This window comes from Octopus bimaculoides, chromosome 4 (genome assembly GCF_046866305.1).
Source record: "Octopus bimaculoides isolate indiv1 chromosome 4, ASM4686630v1, whole genome shotgun sequence".
Classification (NCBI taxonomy): Eukaryota; Metazoa; Mollusca; class Cephalopoda; order Octopoda; family Octopodidae; genus Octopus; species Octopus bimaculoides.
Genome location: NC_142931.1, coordinates 39,167,484 through 39,192,882, shown reverse-complemented (window position 1 = coordinate 39,192,882; position 25,399 = coordinate 39,167,484). Strand labels below are relative to the sequence as shown.

Below are 25,399 nucleotides of genomic sequence, written 5' to 3'. Positions count from 1 at the left end.
CCAAAGACAAAAAAAAAAATTTGTTACACTGTGTTATTATCCCCTACATGTAGGTAGTTTTGTGTTTCGTCTAAAAGACAAAAGAGAAAAAAAAAAACCTGTTATTTTCTTTCATTTCTTTTTCTCTTTTCCGTACTCTATCTTCCTCTAAGACTTCTATATTTGTATTTTGATTAATTTCAGAACTCTTTGATGTTGTCAAGGGACCTGTTCCAAAGAAGTCACTTTTCAGTGCAATGAATTTCTTGCTCACTTACACTGAAAAATCACCCGAACAAAAGTTAATCGACAAGAAATTACTTCATGAATTCTCATCTGAAAGTTCAAACAATTTATCTAATTCTGACTTAGGAGGTGATACCATTAGCATTCTTCTCATAACTATTTTAATGTTAATTTCTTGTTAGTATAAAAACCTCTCCCTCACCAACAACAACTGCAATATTGTTGTTTAGCCCCAAGTTAGTCATGGTCAAGCAAACCTATGGTTAAAAGAATTCCAGCACTGACAATCCCATTTTCCTTCAGACATTTGGCTGTTATTTTTCGCTGTGGGTTGGGTGACCACATAGAGGTCACTTAAAAAGTTCATCAATTCTTCAATTATGGCAGCTAATAATTTTCAACTCTGTCATACAGCAATCAAATCTTAATATATTATTTTCAACTGTTGTGTCAAATATTGCTGCAAAATTGCTAAATTCTACTGCATTAAAAACTACGGGGTGATTTGAAAGTTACCATACATAGGAAAAATTTATTTTTTTATAAGAAACAGTGAATTAAAAAAACTGTCTGTTTCTTATAAAAAAAATATATTGTTCTTATGTATGGCAACTTTTGAATCACCCTGTATAATGCACAAAAATCAAATGGCAGTGATGATAATTATAACGTATATCTAATAAAAGTTCTAATGAACATTAATTAAGAATGCAGCAAACCAATATCATTTTGGGATGTTGTCAATGTAGAAAGGTTGAAAAATATTGCTAGAATTATAACACATTAAAGTGGTAATAAAACTGATACTGTTAACAGATTAAAATATGTTGTTAAGCCCCAGGCCATCTCTGAATGAGCAGACTTACAATGAGAAGCATGCTTGTCATGAGGAATTTTTTTCCTGACCATGTATATCTAGGGCTATATTATGAATTGTGTCTCAGATATGTCCTTAAGATGGTATGGAGTGTTTTGAGGGAGATTTGGCAGTTATTCTTAAAAATTGATTGACCACATAGAGGCTCTTGTACAAGGTTTATACTGGTTCATGTTTTCAGAAGAAAGGATGAACATACTTCATATATATTTGTGAGTAACTGCTAAATATTTGAATAATTAAAGAATAAAATGTTTAGAATGGTACAACAATGCACTATAAAACAAAAAATGGACTATATACCTGTTGTAATTTGGTTATCTATAGTCCGATGATATTTCGGAATTACAATTCCTTCTTCAGATCTTCTTAGCTGGAGTCTCTGCTATAAACTGTTTTCCAACAGTTTTCTTTTTTTCAGAAGCGTCTCAGTAATTTGAATAATTACAATCAAATCATGCATTCATTCTATCAGAGATGTTGTGGTTACCATTGTGAAAGTGTGTAATTCCAATTGCTGCTAAAATTTTTCTCTCTGCTTCTCGACTATTTTAGAGATTTTTCTCTCAGTGATAGCTTTTATTTGAATTTATAAGTAAAAGCAGGTGATTGAATTAGATATTTGCATTCACATAAAATGCACCATATGAATGTGGTCGCTGCCAGTGCTGCCTGACTGGCATATAAAAGCACTCACTACACTCTTGGTGTTAGGAAGGGCATCCAGCTGTAGAAACCTTGTCAGATGAGATTGGAGCCTGATGTAGCCTTCTGGCTTGCCAGTCCTCAGTCAAACCGTCCAACCCATGTCAGCATGGAAAGCAGACATTAAACAGTGGTGGTGGCGGCGGCGGTGGTGGTTGTTGTTCCCCCAAAATAAAATTAATACTTTTTTTGCAGTTGAACCTAAAGTTCCCTTCGATAAAAACCATTTACGGATCCAACTTGAAACAGGTGGAGGACAAGTTTTTAGTTGCTGGCACAAAGATGTAAGCTTACTCATATTAATATATAAAATTCTTCTTATATTTATTTTTTCACATTAGCATGAGTTGAGTTATTTGTAAAACTCATGCATTAGGGTGATTCTTTGGAGTGTACCTTTTGCAGTAGCATACCTTTTCTAATGTCACCTTTATGTTTATAAAGTGACAATAGTAATTTATTTTCCCATAGTCTGTTTTGTCTAATGATATGTTTCTTAAAGTTTCAAGTGCACATAATTTCAGCTGACTGTTTAATGATCTATACTTATAGTTGTTAATAATTGTTTTAAGCTTGTAGACAAATTCTATTATCGAAATGAGATGTAACCACTGAACAAAGTCAATGTACAAAATATGTTAATGAAATGTAGTAGCTGATACTTGCCTAAGAAGATGGATGACAATAAAAGACTGCTGGCATTGTTGACCAGCAAAGTGTATTTAATTCTATATTTAAAGAAGTAGGTTTAACCTGTATGATGTATAGTGAAGGCAAAAGTCTGAGAAATGCTGGAGGTTAATGCTTAATATTTTTGCCTATGTAGAGTAAGTTTAGAAATTGGTAAGGTTTTAGTAACATATGTTGTTAGATGCAAAAATAACAATTCTGATTTTTTTAGGTATATGACATATGAGCTAGGTAACATGAAAAAAACAACCTATACAGAAGAAGGATTTAAAATGTTTTAGACTAAATGAACCCAATCCTAGATTTTATAAAAGAATGGATCAGACATGGAGTCAGTGAGATGGAGGTTATTTTGCAGTCTTTTATTATCTACGTTAATTTGGGAAAAATTGTCACTATTTTAATTAAGGTTGATTTTTATTGTGTAAAACTGTTGATGTGGTTTGTATGATAGAAATTGTGTAATTTGATATTTTAATTTAATTTATTTACTTACCTTTTTTTTATATATTTTTCATTTAAGTGCATTAACCTCATGCAATGATTTCATCTTCTCACTCCAAAGGAATCCAAAGAAAATTTATAGACTATACATTTTTTTACATTGGATAAGGAATATTTTAAAATGCATATAAAAGCTCATATTTTCTCCCTTTTTGCTTATTTATTCCATGTTTATCAATACAAAGAAAATTTCTTTAATTTCCAGTTTCTGTCTCTTCATAAAACAAGTTTTGTTGTGTCCAATACTTACCAGAGAACTGTCAAATACCTTCAAGGACTTGCAGCTGGTATTCCTTGTATATCTCATTTGTGGGTGAGAGATTGTTGTAAGCAGGTAAGTCCTTTCTAGAATTGCAGATATTATGCACAACATTTTTGTAATGAAAGATAAATGCTATTAGGATAAATACACTAAATTATTGCTTTTCATTTCCTAGAATAAGTGACAGTTAAATATTCAATTTTCTAAGCTGGGAAGGGTCTATAGTTAGATGATATTGAATTATGTATTTTGTTTTTAATTTAGCTGAGGAAAGAAAATTTTGCAATTTTATAGAATGTAACTCTATTATGAATGTAACTCTGTTATAGATTGATTTTTTTAAAGGTTCTTGTTCATATTTTCTGGACAGATAAGCAGTGTTAGCAAGTTAAGCACCTTAACCAGTTATATAATATAAAAACTTGCAATATAATACATGCAAATCATTATGAATGTGTTAAGCATTATATCTCCATGTTTTATTTCAAATATTATTCGACAGTAACAGACTGAACATACAATTAATGGCAATGTTTGTTGAAGGAAAAGTGAATGGTTAATAGCAAAAGAATTAATGAGAAAATACTAAAATATGGAATTTTTTATTTGGTTGATTCAATGATAAATTTGCAAAATTTTATTGTTTGATTATTTTCTTTTTTAGGGAACATTTTTAGATTATAGATCATACCTATTACAGGCTGGCATAAGTATTACAAAAAAGTCTCTTATGGAAAGGTTAGTTCATTTATTTCACTAAATTATTATTGTCAACTACTGGGATTGTTATATTTATTGTTCACCCACCTTTCATTTCTGGCCTTGTGTCTATGTTAGAAATCATTGTCACTGTTACCACCTCCACCATCACCACTATCACCATCAATGTTATGGGCAAATTATTAACAGGAGTCTTGAGGTGGTATATTTCTTTTCTCTTTCTTTCTCATTTATGCATTAATTCTATCATTGCCAGCTTATATTACAGAGAAAGTCAACTGTACACATACTGAACATTTAAACCTATATATAGCCATATGACTCTTAAGACACTAATTTATCCTGGAAATAACCGAGACCTTTGGAAATATGCTATGTGTGAAAAGACCCGGCAAGCCAAGTGAGATCATAATCTGAGGCCTCTGCCAGGAGTGTAGCCAGCCCACTTATGCGTACCTTTCCTTCGTTGGACACTAAACTCTGCTTGTGAAGACTTGTTGGGGCAAGTGAAATCGAAATCGAAATTGAACTAAATTCGATGACTGGCACCCATGCCAGTGGAGCGCTAAAAGCACCATCCGAGCGTGATCATTGCAAGAGCAGCTGTCTGGCTTCCGTGCCGTTGGCACATAAATAGCACCATTTGAGTGTGATCGTTACCAGCGTCGCCTTACTGGCACTTGTGCTGGTGGCACATGAAAAAGCATTCGAGCGAGGTCGTTGCCAGTGCCACTGGAATGGCTTCTGTGCAGGTGGCATGTAAAATACACCATTTGAGCATGGCCGTTGCTAGTACTGCCTGACTGACCCTCGTGCCGGTGGCACATAAAAGCACCTACTACACTCTTGGAGTGGTTGGCGTTAGGAAGGGCATCACGCTGTAGAAACTCTGCCAGATCAGATTGGAGTCTGGTGCAGCCACCTGGTTCGCCAGTCCTCAGTCAAATCGTCCAACCCATGCTAACATGGAAAGCAGATGTTAAACGATGATAATGATGATGATGTAAAATTAGAGACACTTAAATTCAAATTCTCTCCAATACAGAATTTTGAAAATCACAGAAGGAAGTCAACAAATAAAACATAAAATTAGGAAAGAATAATATTTAACCCTTTTACTGCAGAAATCTGACATATCTGCTCAAAATGCCATTACACGTAACTGCAGAAAGCTGTTTTATATACCAATCTATCTTTTGTTGAGGAACGTCATATTTAAAACTATTTTTTGTTGAGATATATCAAATTTATTGAGGCAACATGACTTGCAGAAAATACCAATTCTATTTTTTTGGCAGATATTTCCACCACCCTGTATATAAGTTAAGTTGAGGTTGTCATATTGTTTCTATTTATTTTTCAGCAAAATGAAAGCGAAATGTTTGGAAGACTTAGAAATCTTAGTGACTTCAAATCAAAAGGAATTTGTCAGTATTTGGTCTGAGATTCTTACAATTGCAGGCTGTAGAATTATAAAGAAATTTAGAAAAACTAAAGGTTTGTTTGTAATTTTTATTATTAAATTTTCGTTTTCATTTATTTTTTACATTTTCTTACAAATTTGCTGTTTGCAGATTCAAGCATTTGCCTGATTTCCTCCTGTCTCTTCATCTTCTCTATAAGAGCAGAATCTATTTGCCCAACTCAGCAGACTTCAGTATATAAAAGTTGTGTGCTTTGTTTAAGATCACAATGTAATTGATATAGCTGTATTTCAACCTGTTACACATATAAAGAAAACAAGCATTTATAAAACATGTATTCAGACTTGGTGAAGGCACATGGCTCAGTGGTTAGTGCATTGGGTTCACAATCATGAGGTTGTGAGTTTGATTCCTAGACTGGGCAGTGTGTTGTGTTCTTGAGCAAGATACTGTATTTCACATTGCTCCAGTTCACTCAGCTATAGAAATGAGTTGCAATGTCACTAGTGCCAAGCTGTATTGGCTGTTGCCTTTCCCTTGGATAACATCAGAGATGTGGAGAGGAGAGGCTGGTATACATGGGTGACTGCTGGTCTTTCATAAACAACCTTGCCTGGACTTGTGCTTTGGAGGGTAACTCTCTAGGTGCATCCCATGGGCATTCATGACCGAAAAGGGTCTTTTACTCTTTATTCAGATTTTAAAATGGAAGGCAAATTTGACAAAAAATGATTGGGAATTTTTGTCTGAGGCGACTACTGGAGCAACACCTTATCTTTTCTAAGCTCATAGAAGTACTTTATCTCAACTTTGCAGGCTTAAGAAACACTTATCATTTTAGTGTTCACTTTTCATACTTCTACAGACCTGATGAAATTGAGGCTGATTTTCTATAGCTGGAAGGGCATCCAGCTGTAGAAACTCTGCCAAATCAGACTGGAGCCTGGTGTTGCCATCCGGTTTCACCAGTCCTCAGTCAAATCGTCCAACCCATGCTAGCATGGAAAGCGGACGTTAAACGATGATGATGATGATGATGATGGATATCCTTCCTGTTGCCCTTCCTAACATGAACCGACTTACAAAATGGACTGAGTGCTTTTTACATGGCACCAGCACCAGAGAGGTCTGTTTTGACATGGCTTTGACAGCTGATGCCCTTCCAAATGCCAACCATTCTATATTGTGAACTGGATATGCAAGACTGTTGAATGTAGAAAATAAATAGGATAAAGGGAGTCTCCCTTATGTGAGCCCAACAGAGGGACCAGCTGTCCTAGTGGACAGCAGTATGGTAGATAAGGCGATTAAAAGCATGAAAACTGGGAAAGCCCCTGGTCTATCTGGAATCACACCTGAGATGCTCAAAATATCTGGTAAGGTAGGATAGGGGCTGGTCACCTGCATAGTTAATTGGGTCATAGCAGCATAATTGTTAACGCTACAAGGGCAAGGGTGATATGTTAGATAGAAGCAAATATAGCAGCATAAAACTCCTAGACCAGGTGATGAAAATTACAGTGAGAGATATTGCCCAATTAATTAGGAGCAGAATTAGGCTAGACAAAATGTAGTTTGGCTTTGTCCAGGGAATGTTATTTTTATAGTCAGGCAACTGCAAGAGAAGTACTTAGTTAAGAATAAGCCATTACACCTGAAACCTGTTGATCTAGAGAAAGCCTTAGATAGAGTGCCCTGCTATGTGATATGATGGGCTCTGGGGAGGCCAGGGATAGATGGCTGGTGAAAGCTGTACAGGCCATGTACAAAGACACTGTGAGTTGGGAAGAGGTAACCACAAGTACAGCAAAAAATTTGGTGTACAAGTAGGGGGTTCATCAAGGCTAAGTCCTTAGTTCCCTCCTTTTCATCATTGTCCTCCAGGCCATAACAGAGGAATTCAAGACTGGCAGCCCCTGGGAACTACGATATGCTGATGATCTTGTCCTCATAGCCGATTCCATATCAGGGCTAGATGAAAAATTCCAGGTGTGGAAGCAAAACCTGGAATCTAAGGGCCTTAAAGTTAACTTAGCAAAGACTAAGGTCCTAGTAAGTAATAAAACTGACAGGACCTTACCCCCATTCAGGTAGGTGTTCAATTTGTAGGAAAGGTGTAGACAGGAACTCCATGCAGTGTATTCAGTGCACGCTATGAACACACAAGAGATGCAGTGGGTTAATTGGAAGATTATCAGAGAAGATAGTTTTTGTATGTAAGAAGATGCATAGGATTTTTAAAAGACTTGGGAAATTGATTCTCTCAGATGCCCTGCTGGCTCATTAGAGGTAGTAGATAATTTCTGCTACTTAGGGGACCAAATTAGTAGTGGGAGATGATGCATGGAGAGTGTGATAGCTAGAATAAGAATAGGACGGAGGAAATTCAGAGAGCTGTTATCTTTGTTGGCCATGAAACGTTTCTCTCTCTGAGTGAAAGGATGCATGTATATAGACAGCAATTCTACATGATAGTGAGACATGGGCCATGGATACAGAGGACTTGCAAGTGTTAGAAAGGAATGAGGCTAGTATGCTCTAATGGATATGTAATGTAAGTGTGCATGTTTGACAGAATGCCAGTGTTCTGAGAGAGAGAAGTTAGGCAATAAGAGGAATTTGTTGCTGCGTGCAAGAGAGAAGACTGCGCTGGTTTGGTCATGTGATGCGGATGGATGCCGACAGCTCCATAAAGAAGTGACAATCTCTCAAAGTGGATGGAACATGTAGAAGTGGAAGACCCAGGAAGACATGGAATGAAGTATTGAAGAATGACTTTGGGAAGCTGAACCTTTTATGCAAGGTGACAAAGGACCAAGATACCTGGCACCTGGCTGTACTCAAGAAGACCCATACTCCACAGCAGAAGTGTGAAGATCAATCCTTCTGGTTGTATAAAGCACCCATGGCTGTGCTATGTAAAAGCGCTTGTGCAGTAACACGTAAAAGCACCCATGTGGCATCACATAAAAGTATCTGTGCATCGCCATTTAAAAGCACCCATGCAGTGCCACATAAAAGAATCCAGCACACTCTATAAAGTGGTTGGCATTAGGAAGGGCATCTAACCATAGAAACCATGCCAAATCAAACTGGAGTCTGGTGCAGCTCCCACTGGCTTGCTAGGTCTGGTCACATCATCCACTCCATGCCAGCATTGACAACAGACGTTAAATGATGATGATAATGATGATAAAATATATATATATATATATATATATATATATATATATTTATATTTATAACCAAAGTAATGTGTGCGTATATGTATATATAACCAAACTAATGTGTGTGTGCATGTAATATTTCATATATTTTAGCATCTCATTGTTGATATTTCATGTTTCAGGATCTAATAAATCTGTAGATGCAGTCATCACAGACGGAAGCTGTTCACCTGATATAATTGAACAAGCAGACAGTCAACACATTCCTCTATTGTCGACAGAGTGGGTTATACAATGTTTAATTCATGGACAAAAAGTTGCTTTTGATGGTCACGAGAAATTTGCTTATAATTATGAAGAAAATGACTAGATCATATTAAATCATATTTTTCACACTAAATCTTTTATTATTTTTAAAATGATATATAGTTAAGGAAAATATGAAATAGAAGGTATACAATTTTTTTATTCTCTCTACTTAATGTAATTGATGATGATAATCATGTTGGTGATGATCATGATGATCATAACTCCAAAAGTTAAAAGTTTCTTAACAAGTTGCACATAGATCAATTGTTAAAGGTACATATTGCAAGGGACATATTTAGACAGGCCTACTAAAGATGTGTTTAGCAGATTTTGTGGCTCTTGCAAGATTTGTATCTGATTTAGTAAAACCATTTAGGTTAGGTGAGGGACAACCAAGTGAAGAGTTGCCAGTCATTGTTTCTGCATTGTGTATTTTAGCTTTCAGTAGCTCAGCTCTCCTAGCAATGTTCCTTTAAATTTTTAATAGTCAGTGTGTGCAAAAATCTTTATGTTGTGCAAATTATTTTCTTGTGACAACAATGCATATACTAGGTAACTAGCACTTTATGCACACATTAATTTTGTAATGCACTGATTGCAAAAATATAAGAGCAGGCACACATGTAATAACTTAGAAGGAATAATGCTACCAAGGTTGTATCATATGAGACATATTTCACTACTTTATGCAGTAACAGCACTGTGAAATTGTTGATTTTCATCAGCTTGCAGTGCTAACATTCTATAGCAGAGAGAAGTGTATCTATTGTAGATGAGTGTCCTATTCAAGGACAAATTGTTTCTCATCTGTTTAATGCCACAGAAACTGGAATTGAACATTAAACCTATGCATTGTTGGGATTCAGAAGGTTTGTACTTTCTGAGTGATTTTTTTCCCTTTGGACAAGCTCCACAAGAAATTTGCTTAAAATAGAGAAGGTTTATTGGGACATCATCTCATTCTCTTGCTCAAATTATGTATTTACCTAAAGTAAGTCCTTAAATTTTTGACATCGAACCTGAAAATGAGGTATGGGGAACATCTGAGAATTGAAAAGAAAAGTTTTCATAATTTAGTGAAAAATAAATTTCCAAGGAGTAGTGATTTTTTACTATTTACGAGTAAACAACTGCATTTGTGTGTGTTAGTTTCAACAAATGAGTTGCTGGTCATCTAACAGGCAATGTCACCTTAAGACATAGGCACATTGAGTAATTGCTCGGTGGTCTGTATTACAAGTCTAGAGGCCCAATTCTGATCTATGTATGCTGTGGCTTGCTGTTAATAAATAAATACTAATGCAGCAATTTGCATGGGTACCTGTAGTGCTACTAAAAGGTTGTTAGAATATCATTACTTCATTTAAAAAAAATTCTTTGCCTTTGTTAATTTCATTATGAAAAACACATTCTTTAATCATTCAGGAAGGTACTTAGCTCTCTACACTGGTTTAGATATAATGACAAAATATTAAGTATTAATAATAAGTTATAATTTTTAGAGATGAATATATCTTTTTTTGAACGAACAAAAGCATTGAAATACAAAATGGCAGATGACTTCAAAGATTATTTGTAATTTTATAAATGACTCTGTTAAATTAATTTTAAACATGGGTTTATAAGTTTTAAGTTTAAAATATTTGTATTGAACATTACTATGGAATCTGTGATAATTCTGTATTCAGAAGAGTTTCCATCAAACTATTTTTCTATATTTTTACTATATCATGTACATTTTATTTGTAAATAATGAAATAATGATGAAAAATTTTTGCTTTGTTTTATAAGAAAAGTATTTTGATTCATTCAGTTTCTATGGTTCTAATATTTCTGGTTGAGTGGTAAATTGCACCAATAAAAACTATCCCAGTCACTCTAGCTTGGAATAATTACTGAATGTAAAGGATCAAATGAAAAAGTATGTCTACCACAAACTTACTAACACAAAATCTTTGTGTGTGTGTGTGTGTGTGTGCGCGCGCATGAATCTGTGGTTAAGAAATTTGCTTTGCAACCACATGGTTACTGGTTCACAGCTCTTTAATATCCTTCGAAAATGCCTGGGAGACCTGCATGGTGTGGATGTAAGTATCTTTAAGACAAAACTGGATCTCTTCCTGATACAGGTTCCAGACAAGCCTACCTCCTGGCAGGAAACACAGATTTTGGCAGCAGCATCAAACACCCTCATTGACCAAAAGCCACATATCAGAGGAGGTTCCAAATAATGGTGTAGCTCAGTCAATGGTGGTGCTCCAGCATGACTGCAGCTGAAACATTTTAGAATAATATATATATACATAGTTTCATGTGAGAAAGCAAGCTCTAGAATTGAAGGGTGTTAGAGTTAACCTAGCAAAATCCAAAGTCTTAGTAAGTAGGACATAATCATCATCATTTAACGTCCATTGTCCATATTGGCATGGGTTGGGTGGTTTGCTTGGGGCTGGCAAGCTGGAAGGCTGCACCAGACGCCAATCTGATTTGGCATGGTTTCTATAGCTGGATGTCTTTCCTAACACCAACCACTCCAAGAGTGTAATGGATGCTTTTACTTGCCACCAACACAGGTGCCATTTGCATGATACCAGTATCTGCCATGACTGTGATTTTGCTCAGCTTGATGGGTCTTCTTCTCAAGCAAAACATAATGCCAAAGGTCTTGGTCATTGCCTCTGTGAGGCCCATATCTGTCACGACTGCGATTTTGCTCGGCTTGACAAGTCTTCATCTCAAGCACGGCATAATGTCAAAAGTTTTGGTCATTATCTCTGACAGGCCCAACACTTGAAAGGAGCTCAGTCACTTTGTCTCCATGAGGCCCAACACTCGAAAAGTGCTTCAAAAGTGTTGGTCATTGCTGCCGTGAGGCCCATATCTGTCACAACTGTGATTTTGCTCAGATTGATGGGTCTTCATCTCAAGCACAGCATAATGCCAAAGGTCTGTCATTACCTCTGACAGAAGATGTACCCAGTGTAAACTATGGACACATAAGAGGTGCAGCAACATAAAAGGAAGATTAACTGGGAAGATAGCTTTCATGTGCGACAGATGCACAGGAGCAATAAACACCACAAATGCTCAGAAAACAGATTCCCTAACATGCCAGGGTGAGAAACTAGAAGTAGTTGATAGCTTCCACTACCTAGGTGACCAAGTCTGTAGTGGGGATGGTTGCTCAGAGAGCGTTACCACTAGAATAAAAAATAGCCTGTGTACAAACAAATAGATTCCAAGTCAATTTTTCCCCACACTAATGTCTAATTTAATAATTCTCAATTTTCAAAAAATAAAGTCTAAAATGGGGAAAAATGAGTTTTGACTTCAATAATTTCTTCTCTATCTGCACGGTGTGTAAATATACTGGGAAAAGAATCACTCCAGGAGATCATGAAGAAGCTATAGAGAATATTTTATGATGAATTTTTAGATTTAGTTGAGTTTCATTGATTTCGTATCATGTGCCATTTTTTCATGATCCTCCTTCATTTGATGGAGATATCTTAAAATTTTTGTTGTATTTCTGATACCTAAGGATGGATATTGATGTATATGAGTGTTTTCAAATGTAATTCTGGAGAACTGCAGCAGTGAATTTACTTTATCTTGTCTTACTCATTTTGCCCAGCTAAATTTGTCTTTTATATGCTCAAAGATACACGAGATAATTTTCTGAAATAATGTCCTGAATATGTTATAGTGTTTTTACTGCATTTAGAGAAGGTCATTTACTTAGCTGTTATAGTTTTTGTAAGGTGGTGAGCATTTGTAAAAACTATATTTTTCATCAAAGTCAAAAATGCAGTAAATCTTACTTTTTGTGCCCCAACCTCTAAAAAATTCTGTGATGGGAATTCTGTCAATTTTTATTTCTTTTTGTCGGGTGGTCATTATTTTCTTGTCTGTGAGTCAAAAGAGTTTAATGGAAAAAGTTGTTCAATACCAATGCAAACATTGGTGAAATTAGGTGATAAATTTTTACTTTTCTCTTAATTCATTTAATGTCGTATAGGAAAAAAAAATCTTTTTACAGAATGAAAAAAGAGAACAAACCAAAGTGGACCTCACCACACATACACTTTAATCGTGAGTTACGATGAAGGGGGTGGGATAAGACTAGTTTAAAATGCGAATTACTAATATTTCAGGATGTAGAATACTCCAAACGACGAAAAATAACGAAAAAAAAAAAAAAAAAATCATTTTATTCGTGGCAGTTATTGCGGAAGCACGATTAAGAGGTGGGAGGAGGCTGAGATATTTGAAAAATATGGAGATTTACAATGTTTTTTTGTAATGTTTTTGAAATGTCAAAAAAAAAAAAAAAAAAGAAACCTAAGAAATTCCATTTTATTCGTGATAGCTTTTTTCAGAAAGTCCGTCGATAAAAAAAAAAATTAATAAAAATTAAAAAAAAACTGTTCTTTCCATACTGATCAAATTTAATTTCTTTTATACAAAGCTTTCGAAAGTATTTCAGTCGAAGGCATTTTCATTTGTCTTCCACATAATATACGTTAATATTATCTTTGTATTTTATAACAGATATTTCTCTTTCACAGAACGCGCACGATGCGACTAATTTTAGGAAACGCTTGTCTAGAGAATATTTCTGAGCTTTGTCGTTTCTGATATAACGACATAATATTTCGTGGAAAAGAGAGAGAGAGAGAGAGAGAGAGAGAGAGGTTGTAATTTTTAAAAAAATGACATCTGCTAAATAAAAGACTGCAATAAGAATATCAAGAACGATGTTGCAAAGATGGTCTTCGTTTGACAGCTGGCGGATGAATTTTTTTTGGCTGTGCTGTGGTCATCTTGTCGGGCGTACATAATTTTTTTGTTTTTGCTGACAAGTCTCGATATCAGTTTTTTGTTCTTTTTATGAGGTAAAACTAATAGAAATTATTCAGTTTTTTTTTTATGTGGTGCTATGAAAGAATATTATTCTTTATTCTTTTCCTTATGATGTAAATATTTATCAGTGGCTGGAGGTTAAATAACAGAAAACGAATTTATCTTAGACCGAAATCTTTCACTAGACTAGGTGAATCTCTGCAATGATTTCACTGAAACGATCGAACCTTTTTCTCGCAGTCGATCTTCAGTGTTTTGTGAAGTATTTATCGAGCAAGTGCTCTTTTACCTTCCGATAAGCCCAGTCTTCATTGTCTTCTACTGCTGCTCAGTATTTTGATTGTTGGCTATGACAGAGTCGAAGCCATTACTTTCGTCAGTTTTATCGTATGCAGTCAACTGATCTGAACAAATCTCATCACTAGAGGTACGATTTTTTGACGAAATTACAGGGTTGTCACTACAGTTCTATAGCTACCGCCCCCACATTGCGATGTCAAAGATCCATGAACAAACAACTATTTCCTTATAGTTACATTAGTAACTGACATGGCATCACACTTTCTCTGCAACCGTCGATCTTTTCTGAGAGCCTTTGATCTTCAGCAAGCACCTTTCCTCGATTGAAGGTTCCTTTTCCAGATATGTTTCGCCAATTTTAAATACAAAGAACTATGCATTTCGAGACCATTGTCTCCAGGATCTATTGGTTCATCTACATCAAACTTCTTCACACAAAGTCTACTAATAAGGTTGAACAAGTCTGACATGCACTCACTAAAAAAAAGCCAAGGGTGGCCTCTGTACTTATAGTTGAGCGCTTGTTATTCCAGTACCACATGATTTGCAGGAGAGTTTTGATTCGGCTCATTTGATTTGGTCTTAAAATGACAGAATGCCCTTGGTTCACGAAAAGTCTTGTTCAGTAACAAGCGGGGCAAAAAGATTGTATCACTAGGATTCTCATCTTGTTTAACTCTGACTGCATTTTGGGGATAAGTTTCCTATTATTGATCTGTGGTTGTTTAACTGTTTATTTTCTGTTATTTAACAATCGGCCGACACAAAAAAACAAATGAACAGTTACTCATATTTTATATAAATTTCTGTCATTTCGACCCTAGCTATTAAAAAATGCTGACCTAACAAAATAATTCATAAACTAATATAAAGAACTTCGCTTCACAAATAAAAATTAAAAAATAGAAAAAGAAAACGGACACCTCATCATCCCCTTCCCCCGGTAAGCTAACCGCAGCACAGCCACAAAACATAAATCCTTCCGCCGACAACCAAACGGATTCTCAGATTGTAAATACTAAGATCGGAGGACGGTAAATGGTCTTTCGAAAAGATTAGTCATTTTAAAGCTCAGTACTAAAGGAGTAATATAACCACAAAGAACTTTCGAAGCCAAAACGTCAGAAGGTACAATGCAGGTGCGCATTTGTAGAGTAAAAACCATTAAATTAATTCAATGAAATCTTAACTAACAGGTATGAGTAAATAAAAAACTTATTTCATCTTCCTGTTAACGCTGGTACACTTCTGGGTTAATGAGAGAGTTTCTGTATGGTCGCTCGACTTGCTACAAATACCAATCAAATTTCTCTAAAATCAAACTTACCTTAAAAGCAGCCAAAAACAGACAGGATCATAGACATAACTAGTTTGGTGTCCCATTTCTTCAATAGGTTCCTGAAAATACATTTTCGATGGCATAGATTATGATTATGTTGAAAATATTTAGGAAAAGCTGGGAGAGTTTCAGATCATTATTCTCACCTACGTCGACTTCGTTACCACCAATTTCCATAACTTTAGTACTTTTCACGTTTTTCTTTTCCAGGTTTATGTTTTAAACATAAAAATTACGTATTTATACACTCTCTAAAATGTATTTCTGCGAAATCACTTTTAATAATATGCATTTTATAAAGTTATGAGGAAACAAAGTCTTGGGTGGCACAAACTCTAGTTATGCCTGCATATATTGTCTCGCAAGATATGTTTGAAAAAATCCAGAACGGTTACGGCTTGACTAGCCTGATTCTGGGATTAAACAACAACATAACCTTTAAAAACAATCGCTTTGACGCCAAAACTCGGCGACATTCAACGAACAAAGAAAAAAAACCGTTATTTTGCATGTTGACAATTACCATCGCAATTTTAATAAGCAGCAATGAGTTAAGAAAGTTAGCTTGGAATAAACAAATATTGGATTATAATTAGAATAATTTAAATTTGTAAAAGTAAGATACTTTCCTTCCCTTACTAAAAGATTTTAAAAACCTTTCAGAAATTTCCAGTTAAAATGTTATTAGAGTTGTAGGGTGAAAACTTTTTTTTAGTGGATAGAAGGCCTTCATTTGTTTATCGATTCCCAACCTCATGGTACAGGCGTTCAGTCGCATTGCGTAACACCTTGGTAAGTATCTTCTACTACAGCCCCAGGCCAACAAAAGCCTTGTATGTGGATTTGATGAACGAAAAACTGAAAGAAACCTGTCGTGTGTGTGTGTATATTTATACATGGGATACCCCCTCCCCGCACTCGACAACAGGTGTTGCTTTGTTTATATCATCTTAGGGTTTCGGCAAAAAGAGATCGATAGAATAAGTACCTGGTTTTAAACAAGTCGATTCGTTCGACTAAAATTCTTCAAGGCGGTTCCCCAGCATGGCTGCAGTCCAATGACTAAAACAAGTAAAAGATACAAGATGAACGATTCATCATGTGTTTGCTCTTTTTAATATTTTACTTGTTTCATTCATTGGACTGCAACCATGCTGGGGGAACCGCCCTGGAGAATTTTAGTCGAACGAATCGACCACAGTACTGATTTCTCTTCTTTTGTAGAGCCTGGTACTTATTATATAGGTCTGTTTTGTCGAACCGCCAGATCATAGAGATGTAGACACATCAACACCTGTTGTCAAACGGTGGTAGGGGATGAATACAGAAAGATACACACACACACACGCAGATATATATGTATATTATGTATTTTATTCTTTTACTTGTTTCAATCAGTTGGCTGCGGCCATGTTGGAGCAGCGCCTTGAAGTGTTTTAGTCGAACAGATCAACACTAGGACTTGTTTTTCAAATCCTAATACTTATTCTATCAGTCTCTTTGGCTGAACCGCTAATTTACGGGGACGTAGACACACCAAACCGGTTGTCAAGCGGTATGGGGGGACACAGACAGAAAAACACACATAGATCATCATCATTATCATCATCGTTTAAAGTCCACTTTCTATGCTGGCATGGGCTGAACGATTTCTACAACTGGATACCCTTCCTAATGCCAACCACTCCAAGAGTGTAGTGGGTGCTTTTTACGTGCCACTGGCATTGACCACGTTTGAATGGTGCTTTTTATGCGCCACTGGCAGCGGAGCCAGTCAGGTGGCACTGGCATTGACCGCACTCAAATGGTGCTTTTTACATGCCACCTGCACGGGTGCCAGTCAGACAGCATTGGCATCAGCCATGACAACGAGTTCACATGATTCAGCAGGTCTTCTCAAGCACAGCATATTGCTCAATGATTAGAGGGTACTTTTATACAGGGCGGTTATGTGACACTGGCATCAGCCATGGCTACAATCTCACTTGGTTTGCCGTGTCTTCTCAAGCACAGCATATCTCCAAAGGTCTCGGTCGCTTGTCATTGCCTCTGTGAGGCCCAATGTTTGAAGGCTGTGCTTCACCACCTCATCCCAGGTCTTCCTGGGTCTACCTCTTCCACAGGTTCCCTCCACTGTTAGGGTGTGACATTTCTTCACACAACTATCCTCATCCATACACAACATATGACCATACCAGCGCAGTTGTCTCTTGCACACCACATCTGATGCTTCTTATGTCCAACTTTTTTCTCAGGGCGCTTACACTCTGTTGTGTATGCACACTGACATTATACATCCAGCGGAGCATACCAACTTCATTTCTTTATATATATATATATATATATATATATATATATAATTTTGAAGATAAGCAACAAAAATTCAATAGGTTATAACAAGTACGTACGTTTCGTACAAGCTCCATTTATTCATGTAGTGAGAACACCACAGAATGTACAATGAAAATGTACTCCTCAGCTGCATAATAGAATTTCATTTTAGAAAGTCATTTTGAAGATGTTTGCAAAAAACAAGAGTAACTGAAGAAAACATACCATCTCAACTATGCTGCTGTTCCACGTGAAACAGCAGCATAATCGAGATGGTAGGGTGTGAATGGGTAAATTGTTGCCATTTTATATTTCTAATTTTGTGCATGCGCATAGTTTGTTTTTAATTTGGTTGACTATACATTATGGTAGGGTCATTTGGGCACCGTCTGTGAGAAAAACACCCTTGTGATTCAATTCACTCTGCCAGAAATTTGGAAACCACCTTTTTGTTGACTTTTCAAGAATGTTTTGTGATTTTTGTTTTTTGAGCCAATTAAAACTTATCAGCATTTCTTTAATAAAAGATCATCCATGTACTGCTTTCAAAGAAGAGATGAAACAAGCTATGGCCAAAAGCAAAACAAAACTTCTTGACTCTTGCTAAGCACTTAGGGCTAGATGTCTCCATTAAATTGTATCTCCATTTCTAATGAAGTACTGCTAAATTTGATTTGTCTCTCTCTCATGCACACATTTAGACACATTCTCAGGCATGGCTGTGTAATAAGAAGCTTGTTTCTCAACTACATGGTTCAGGGTTCAGTCATACTGCATGGCACTTTGGGCAAGTTTCTTCTAGAGCTTCAGACAGATCAAAGCCTTGTGAGTGGGTATGGTAAACAAAATTGACAGAAACTCGTACATACGTTACGTACTTCATTAGAAATGGAAATACAATTTAATGGAGACATCTAGCCCTATGTGCTTAGCAAGAGTCAAGAAGTTTTGTTTTGCTTTTGACCATAGCTTGTATCTTTTCTTTGAAAGCTGTACATGGATGATCATTTATTAAAGAAATGCTGATAAAAAGATTTAATTGGGTAAAAAAAAAAAAAAAAAAGCACTAAACATTTTTAAAAAGTCGACAAAAAACTGTTTCTGTGTAAAGAAACATATAGAATATATATATATACATTGCAAGGTGAGGACCATGACTCATGGTCAAAAAATGGCCAGCGGACTGAAAGTAGAGGTTTCAAATTCTTGGCTGGACTTCCTGTTACAAAGGTAAAATATGGACAGCAAAAGAATTTCAGAAAGATGTGGCTATATTGATATGTTGAAACTGGCAATAGGCATACCAATAAAGACAAATATTAACCTGAATATTGGCAGTATTGGCCACCCTGAATTTTATAATCTGTGAAAATTAAGCATTTTGGTTACTAACCTTACTACATTTAATGAATTAAAATATATTAATTTCCTTTTCTGTTCTGTATTTAAAAAAAAAAAAAATTTGATGTAATTGTTTCCCTTTTGTTTATTTTAAATGTTTATTTTTTTCCAGCTATGCAACAGTCCATTCTCATAATTCTAATGCTGCAATATGCTACTCTTGTAGGGCTGTCAATTATAGTTGGTGGACCTTATTATGCATTACTTGGTTTGGTAACTGGTAAGCAACATTATCCATTTATAATTTTAATGCACACATACACACATGCTCACACATATATGTATGTGTGTTCATAGTGTACATAGTTACAGCCGAAAAGTTCTAAACATGTCTAGGGAAGAGTTGTTTATGATTATTGCAGTTGACACCTTGCTTCTCATTATTCAAATTTCATGATCCTGACTATCACACAGGATGTGAACAGGAGTATAGGTCATCTGTTGTTAAGAATATGTAGGTAAGAGTATCAAGAAGCAGTAGATCATTTGTGGAAAGGTAAAGAAAAGAGAGAAAAATCATGCTTTTTCTAACAATTTTGGGTTGTGGCTGGAGGGGACATTATTGATATTTAGATGTTGGTTGGCTTTTATAATGTGTGATTAAAATGTTTATATCAGTTTTATTGCACAGAATGAGCAAATTAATTATGTTAAAGAATACAGTGAAATTTATAAGAAAAACAAGCATAGTCAGTTTATATCAACACTATTATTATTTATGCTTTATTTTATTGATATAATAAAGATGAAAGATAAATGTAGCGTTGACAACCAGTTTCTTCAGAAACTGGTAATTAAAACTAATTATTATAAATTATCTAGTTTTTATTGAATCATTTATGCTAATTTACTTAGCTTCATTCTTTTTATAATTTTCACAATTTTTGCGTTATATATCATATTACAATATTGGTTTCAAATTTTGGCACAAGGCCAGCAATTTTAGAGGGAAAGGATAGTCAGTTATATCAACACCAGCATTCAACTGGTACTTATTTTATTGAACCTGAAAGGAAGTAAGACAAAGTCAACCTTGGTGGAATTTGAACTCAGAATGTAAATAATCAGAGAAATGCCTCTACCATTTGCCACCTTATGTTACAATATTAAATGCTTTATATTAGTTTGTTAAGGTATCACCAATATCTTCGTCTTTATGGAATGATTGAAAGGAAAGGATACATGACTTAGTGATTTTTCTCTTCAGTAACCCACTAAAGGATTGAGGTTCAGCTCTGCAGCTTAAAGAAACATTTATCAATTGTACAATAGTTCCATTCACTATTTGGTGCATATCTTACAGCTAAATAAGCTGAAATGCTTACCAAATAGTTAATTTAAAAAAGAAAATTGTTTGCTCCTGTTTTAATTAAGGATTAAAAATATGCTTGATATGATGTTATAACAATAACACAAATAAGATTTTTTTTTATGAACCACTTATTTATATTTATTTTCTTTTACAGGTTTTATATATGTTTTTTATCTAGCATGGAAATATACTCCTAATTAAAGAATTATAAAATTGCTGTAATGTATCAAATCTTACAGAATTAATGCTATCAAAGATTGAACATCACTCTCTATTTTATAACCATTTTTCGTCTTTGCTGGCATGGATATAGATTGTCTCTCCAAACTAAAACAAAAGGAGCATTAATTCTGAAACAAGTGTTCCACATCAGGACACTTCCTTAACAATAGTCACTATGTGACCTACTTTTCATCATACATCAACGAATGTTTGAGCTCGTCATCCTGGCCGTACACACAAAAGAAAAAAAATTAATATTTTGAAAATTGAACTGTTAAATATTTTTAAAAAATGATATAACAATTAAAATTGCTTACTGATGTCTTCCATCTCTTGTCATACTTTCAGAAAACTGCTTGTAAAAAGGTTAAGGCAAGTAAAATAAGCTTTGACTATGGACACAACTTAGTGTTACACTGTAGGTTTTGATATGGTTTAAACCTTATTTATCATCAGTAACAATAAAATGCTTAAAGATATTAATTTTACTGACTTTCATCGGGCAATGCACATAACATCCATACCTTATTTACAATAACCACCATGTTGGTTGGTTGTGTTTTGTGCAGCAAAAAATAGATGAGTTGATTATATGAAACATTTACATTCATGAATTTGGTGAAAAATAAAAGATTACAATGACTAACAAACCAAAAAGAAGTTAATGTTGTATAAGAGTTAGCATTTATTCTCTCCATTAGTTCATAGCAAGTTTCTTTCTTGTTTCTTCTTTTCAGAATCAATTCAAGGTCAGTTCATGGAAATTCTGCTTTTCTATTTCTTTTCTGTTTGTTTACTGTATCAGATTGAAGACAAGGTTATGGTTAATTCCACAAAATAATTATTTGAAGGGAATTAAAACATGAAATATTTGCTGAATTCTAACAGTTCTTTCAGAATCAATTAAAAAATTTTCTAATGCTTTTATTTTCTAAATGCTTCTTGTCTTTATATATATTTCTGCTTCCTTTTAAATGTTTTTCCTTATTTTTTCCCCTTCTGCATACAATTGCATGCTCAGGGCTATTATAGGAAGCTGTAAGCTATAAGGTCTTTCTAAAGATCCCATTTGGTATTTATTAAAGAATAAGGAAAATATGATAAAAGTTGATATTGAAGCATAATTATAAAACGAGGGAAACCTACATATTTGTGGAAATAATTTGTTTATGTTAATTGCTGTTAATTAACCTAGAAACTGTAGTGAATGGAATGAAAACAATTCTGAAATTTTGAGAGGTTCATTCAGCTGTAGCTTATTTAGCTTATACCTAAATGCAATCCTAATTTGTTGCTTATTTCAGTTCAGTTCTTTTCAAGTACACTTATGATCAAATTATGAAGGAATATGCCTTGTGGAAATGTGTCACTTATCTGTTTAACTAATCTGATTGGTCAGGAAATAACTAGCATGAAATACTCCTTTTTGGTGTCGACTTGTAAAAACTGTGCATACAGCATTTTTACCAATGCACTTTGATGGTTGATTCTCACATATGTAATATTGAGTTGAAATACTTCAATCAGCTGAGATTATCTAAATAATTAGAAGACAAAATTCTCTCTCCAGTGGTGTTTAAAGTCTAAGAACAAGCTCTAATAATAACTACTGATAGAAATACTAGACAATGCAAATTCATTTGGTCTTTAAAACCAACTGCACATCATTCTGTTACTTTCTGATCTATTCTCCTTCTTGAACCACTCCTATATCTCTCTCCATTCTGGTATTTCTCCTCAATTATACCTTCACTCTTGTTCATCACTCACTACATTTATCCACTCCTATTTTTAACCACTTCTTACTCCCACTTACACGCTTAGGAAAGTATTTACTCTCCTTCTCTCTCATGATCCACTGTCTATATCCTCTCTTACATTTACCTTGTACCTTGAGAGTTTGCACTGGCATTCCATCCTTTCCATCTTTTTTTTTCTCCTCAGCTACTTCGACTACCCCTATGTATAATTTGGGACAGCCAAGTATCTCCTCTATAGCAAGATACCTATGCTTGTCCCTTATCATAATGTAGTAGGGGAAATTTAACATATGATGGTAGTAAAAAAAACCCAACCTCAAATTGTGTTGCCACTGTGACCAGAGGAATCTTTATAACCATATCCATGTATAATGTTTATCCCTTCCTTTTCCTTATAAGAGAAAGGCTGGTTGCTCCTTTAAATCACTAGATAAAAAACAAATAGAATCAGGGACAGTTAAAATTCTACCTAGAATTAATTACTAGCCTGCTAGCCTTGGCTATGTCAAGATGGTTTTTTTGTATTCTTCTTTCCCACTTAGATTGTTTTAAATGTTGTCACAACAGTAATATGTTCATTCTGCTGTAATGAAGTTTTCAGTAAATTTTCTGTATCCTTGTGCAGCTGAAGATTGCTCTGCATTTTACATTTAATGTAATGCTCGCATTACTTATATAAATGGAGTGGCATGAAACGTGCGTACTGCAATAACCTTGAAAATCCGAGTTGCTTTTTTTGATTTTTCTCACGCACAGCACATTTGGAAATGTGCTGTGCGTGAGAAGACCTGGCAAGCCAAGTGAGATCGTTGCCAGTGCCCCTGGACTGGCTCTTGTGTGGGTGGCACATAAAATGCACCATTTTGAGCGTGACCATTGCCAGTACCGCCTGACTGGCCTTCGTAGGATTTTCGAGCGAGGTCGTTGCCAGTGCCCCTGGACTGGCTCTTGTGCAGGTGGCACATAAAAGACACCATTTTGAGCGTGGCCGTTGCCAGTACCGCCTGACTGGCCTTCATGCGGGTGACACATAAAAGCACCCACTACACTCTCTGAGTGGTTGGCGTTAGGAAGGGCATCTAGCTGTAGAAACTCTGCCAAATTAGATTGGAGCCTGGTGTTGCCATCTGGTTTCACCAGTCCTCAGTCAAATCGTCCAACCCATGCTAGCATGGAAAGCGGACGTTAAACTATGATGATGATGATGATGATGATATATATATATATATATATATATATATATATAATCAAAAGGTGCAACTCAAGAGTATGAGTGTGGTAGATCAATTTTACACGCAACTCCTGTCTTCAATGTGGTTGGATGGTCTTCATAATTCCAGAGAGTTAGAATCTACACACTGCATACAGAAAAGGAACACAGAAAATGTAGTCTGTGTTAATGCTTTATATAATGTACACGCATTTCGTGTGATTGGTTGGCATCAATTATGTAACTGTAACTGAGCTTAACACTCAGTTACAGAAACCACTGATCCTGTTCATCAGCATCACTCAACAGAAATACAACACAGAAAAAAGATGTAGGCCTTTATATACACCAGTATGCAAATATGAATACTAGAGTTACCATAAAAGGAGAAGGAAGAGAGAATATGAAGGCATGAGAAGGGAGTGTGATGGGATGGAGAAAAGAAAAAAAAATCTTTGGAGCAATGCTTCACATAAAGCATATATCACTTACAACAACAACAAGAATGATGATGATGATAAGGAGAATAATAATAGAATTAAAAATGTAAAAATTAGGGAAAATAAAGAAAAATTAAAAGATAAAATAGTCTGTTAAAGATAGCCAGTGGTCAGCATGGCATGATGAAAGAAAGAAACAGGAGTGTGATGATAGAATTTATAGCAATCCTACAGAAAAGAAAATACTTCAGCAAACACAAGGTTACTGTGTTCAGATGTTAAGACTGGCCAGTGGGATAAATGTGCTTTGGTGTTCGAACTCGCTCACCCACCATCTGCATCTATAAATGTACACATTCACAAGCACACAGACCCAAACAAACAAACTCACACGTGCAACAGCTCCTGAGTCACAGACATCTGTATGTGCTCCTAATAAATGCACAATAATGAGATTGGTAGTAATAATAACGATCCTTTCTTCTATAGGCACAAGGCCTGAAGTTTTGGAGAGGAGGATAATTGATTATATTGACCTCAATGCTCAACTGGTACTTATTTCATCAACCCTGAATGCTTGAAAGACAAAGTTGACCTCAGCAGAATCTGAACTCAAGATATAAAGCAAGATGAAAAGTTGCTAAGCATTTTGTCTGGCATGCTAAAGTAGTGAAGTTATTTGCGAAGTTTATGAAAAGCTTTTTCGTTTTTCCATTCAAATATATCAGTGACAAACCCATGTTATGGTGGTTTCACCACTTGTTATAGTAGTAATAATAACAATTATAATAGTTATGAAAATCACAATAACAAAACATGGTTACATAGAATGACACAACAAAAAGGCTTATGACTACGTGCTGTGAGACATGTGGAGTCTATTGCAGAAGTTCGGGATTAATAGTCAACTTCTGATTGTTGTGAAGTCTCTTTATGAATTTCCAGATGTTTGTATTCAGGCAAATGTCTATGTTTGAAGTGTCAGCAATATTAGCAAGTACAATAGTCAGCACAAAACTGTCATTAACATTCTGAACACTTATGTCCTAACCGGTAATATACTGCTCAGGAAGAAGCGGTGTCACCTCCTCACGGAGGAGATGACAAGGGACTGAAACTTCTGATGATTTGTTGTGCATGAGAAGACACGTCAAGCGAGGTAAAATCATGGCCATCAGTTCTTACTATTAACCATTTATTACAAAACTGAATAATGTCCAGGGGAAACAGAAAAACTAAGATTCCAAATGGTAAGGGGTGCACGAGTTAAAAAGGCTGAGAACCATTGATTCAAGAGAAATGAATTCATTGTCTCTCATCAATTTTTTCATAAAACTC

The 25,399-nt window shown here is 35.3% G+C and overlaps 1 protein-coding gene and 2 long non-coding RNA genes across 5 annotated transcripts in view; 2 read left to right on the top strand and 1 right to left on the bottom strand.

Annotated features, from left to right (window-relative positions):
* Nucleotides 1-10,654, top strand: part of LOC106881144 (uncharacterized) — a 79,199-nt gene extending 68,545 nt beyond the window's left edge. For 2 of the 3 annotated variants that reach the window (XM_089350601.1, XM_089350602.1), the window contains 6 exons: nt 184-354; nt 2,003-2,091; nt 3,207-3,335; nt 3,928-4,001; nt 5,347-5,480; nt 8,757-10,654. In XM_089350601.1, coding sequence (XP_089206727.1) covers nt 184-354; nt 2,003-2,091; nt 3,207-3,335; nt 3,928-4,001; nt 5,347-5,480; nt 8,757-8,944 — 785 coding nt within the window. In that variant the 3' untranslated portion in view covers nt 8,945-10,654. The remainder of the gene's footprint in view (nt 1-183; nt 355-2,002; nt 2,092-3,206; nt 3,336-3,927; nt 4,002-5,346; nt 5,481-8,756) is intronic. The other variant, XM_089350603.1, reaches the window with a different exon arrangement.
* On the bottom strand, nt 5,482-15,668 carry LOC149136017 (uncharacterized). Its single transcript, XR_016241460.1, has 3 exons — nt 15,532-15,668; nt 15,374-15,444; nt 5,482-5,702 (listed from the first exon to the last, which is right to left on the bottom strand). It is a non-coding gene; the product is annotated as an uncharacterized LOC149136017 (long non-coding RNA).
* Nucleotides 15,101-21,130, top strand: LOC149136016 (uncharacterized). The gene is made up of 3 exons (XR_016241459.1): nt 15,101-15,242; nt 19,230-19,337; nt 20,584-21,130. It is a non-coding gene; the product is annotated as an uncharacterized LOC149136016 (long non-coding RNA).
* Nucleotides 21,131-25,399: the final 4,269 nt, after the last annotated feature.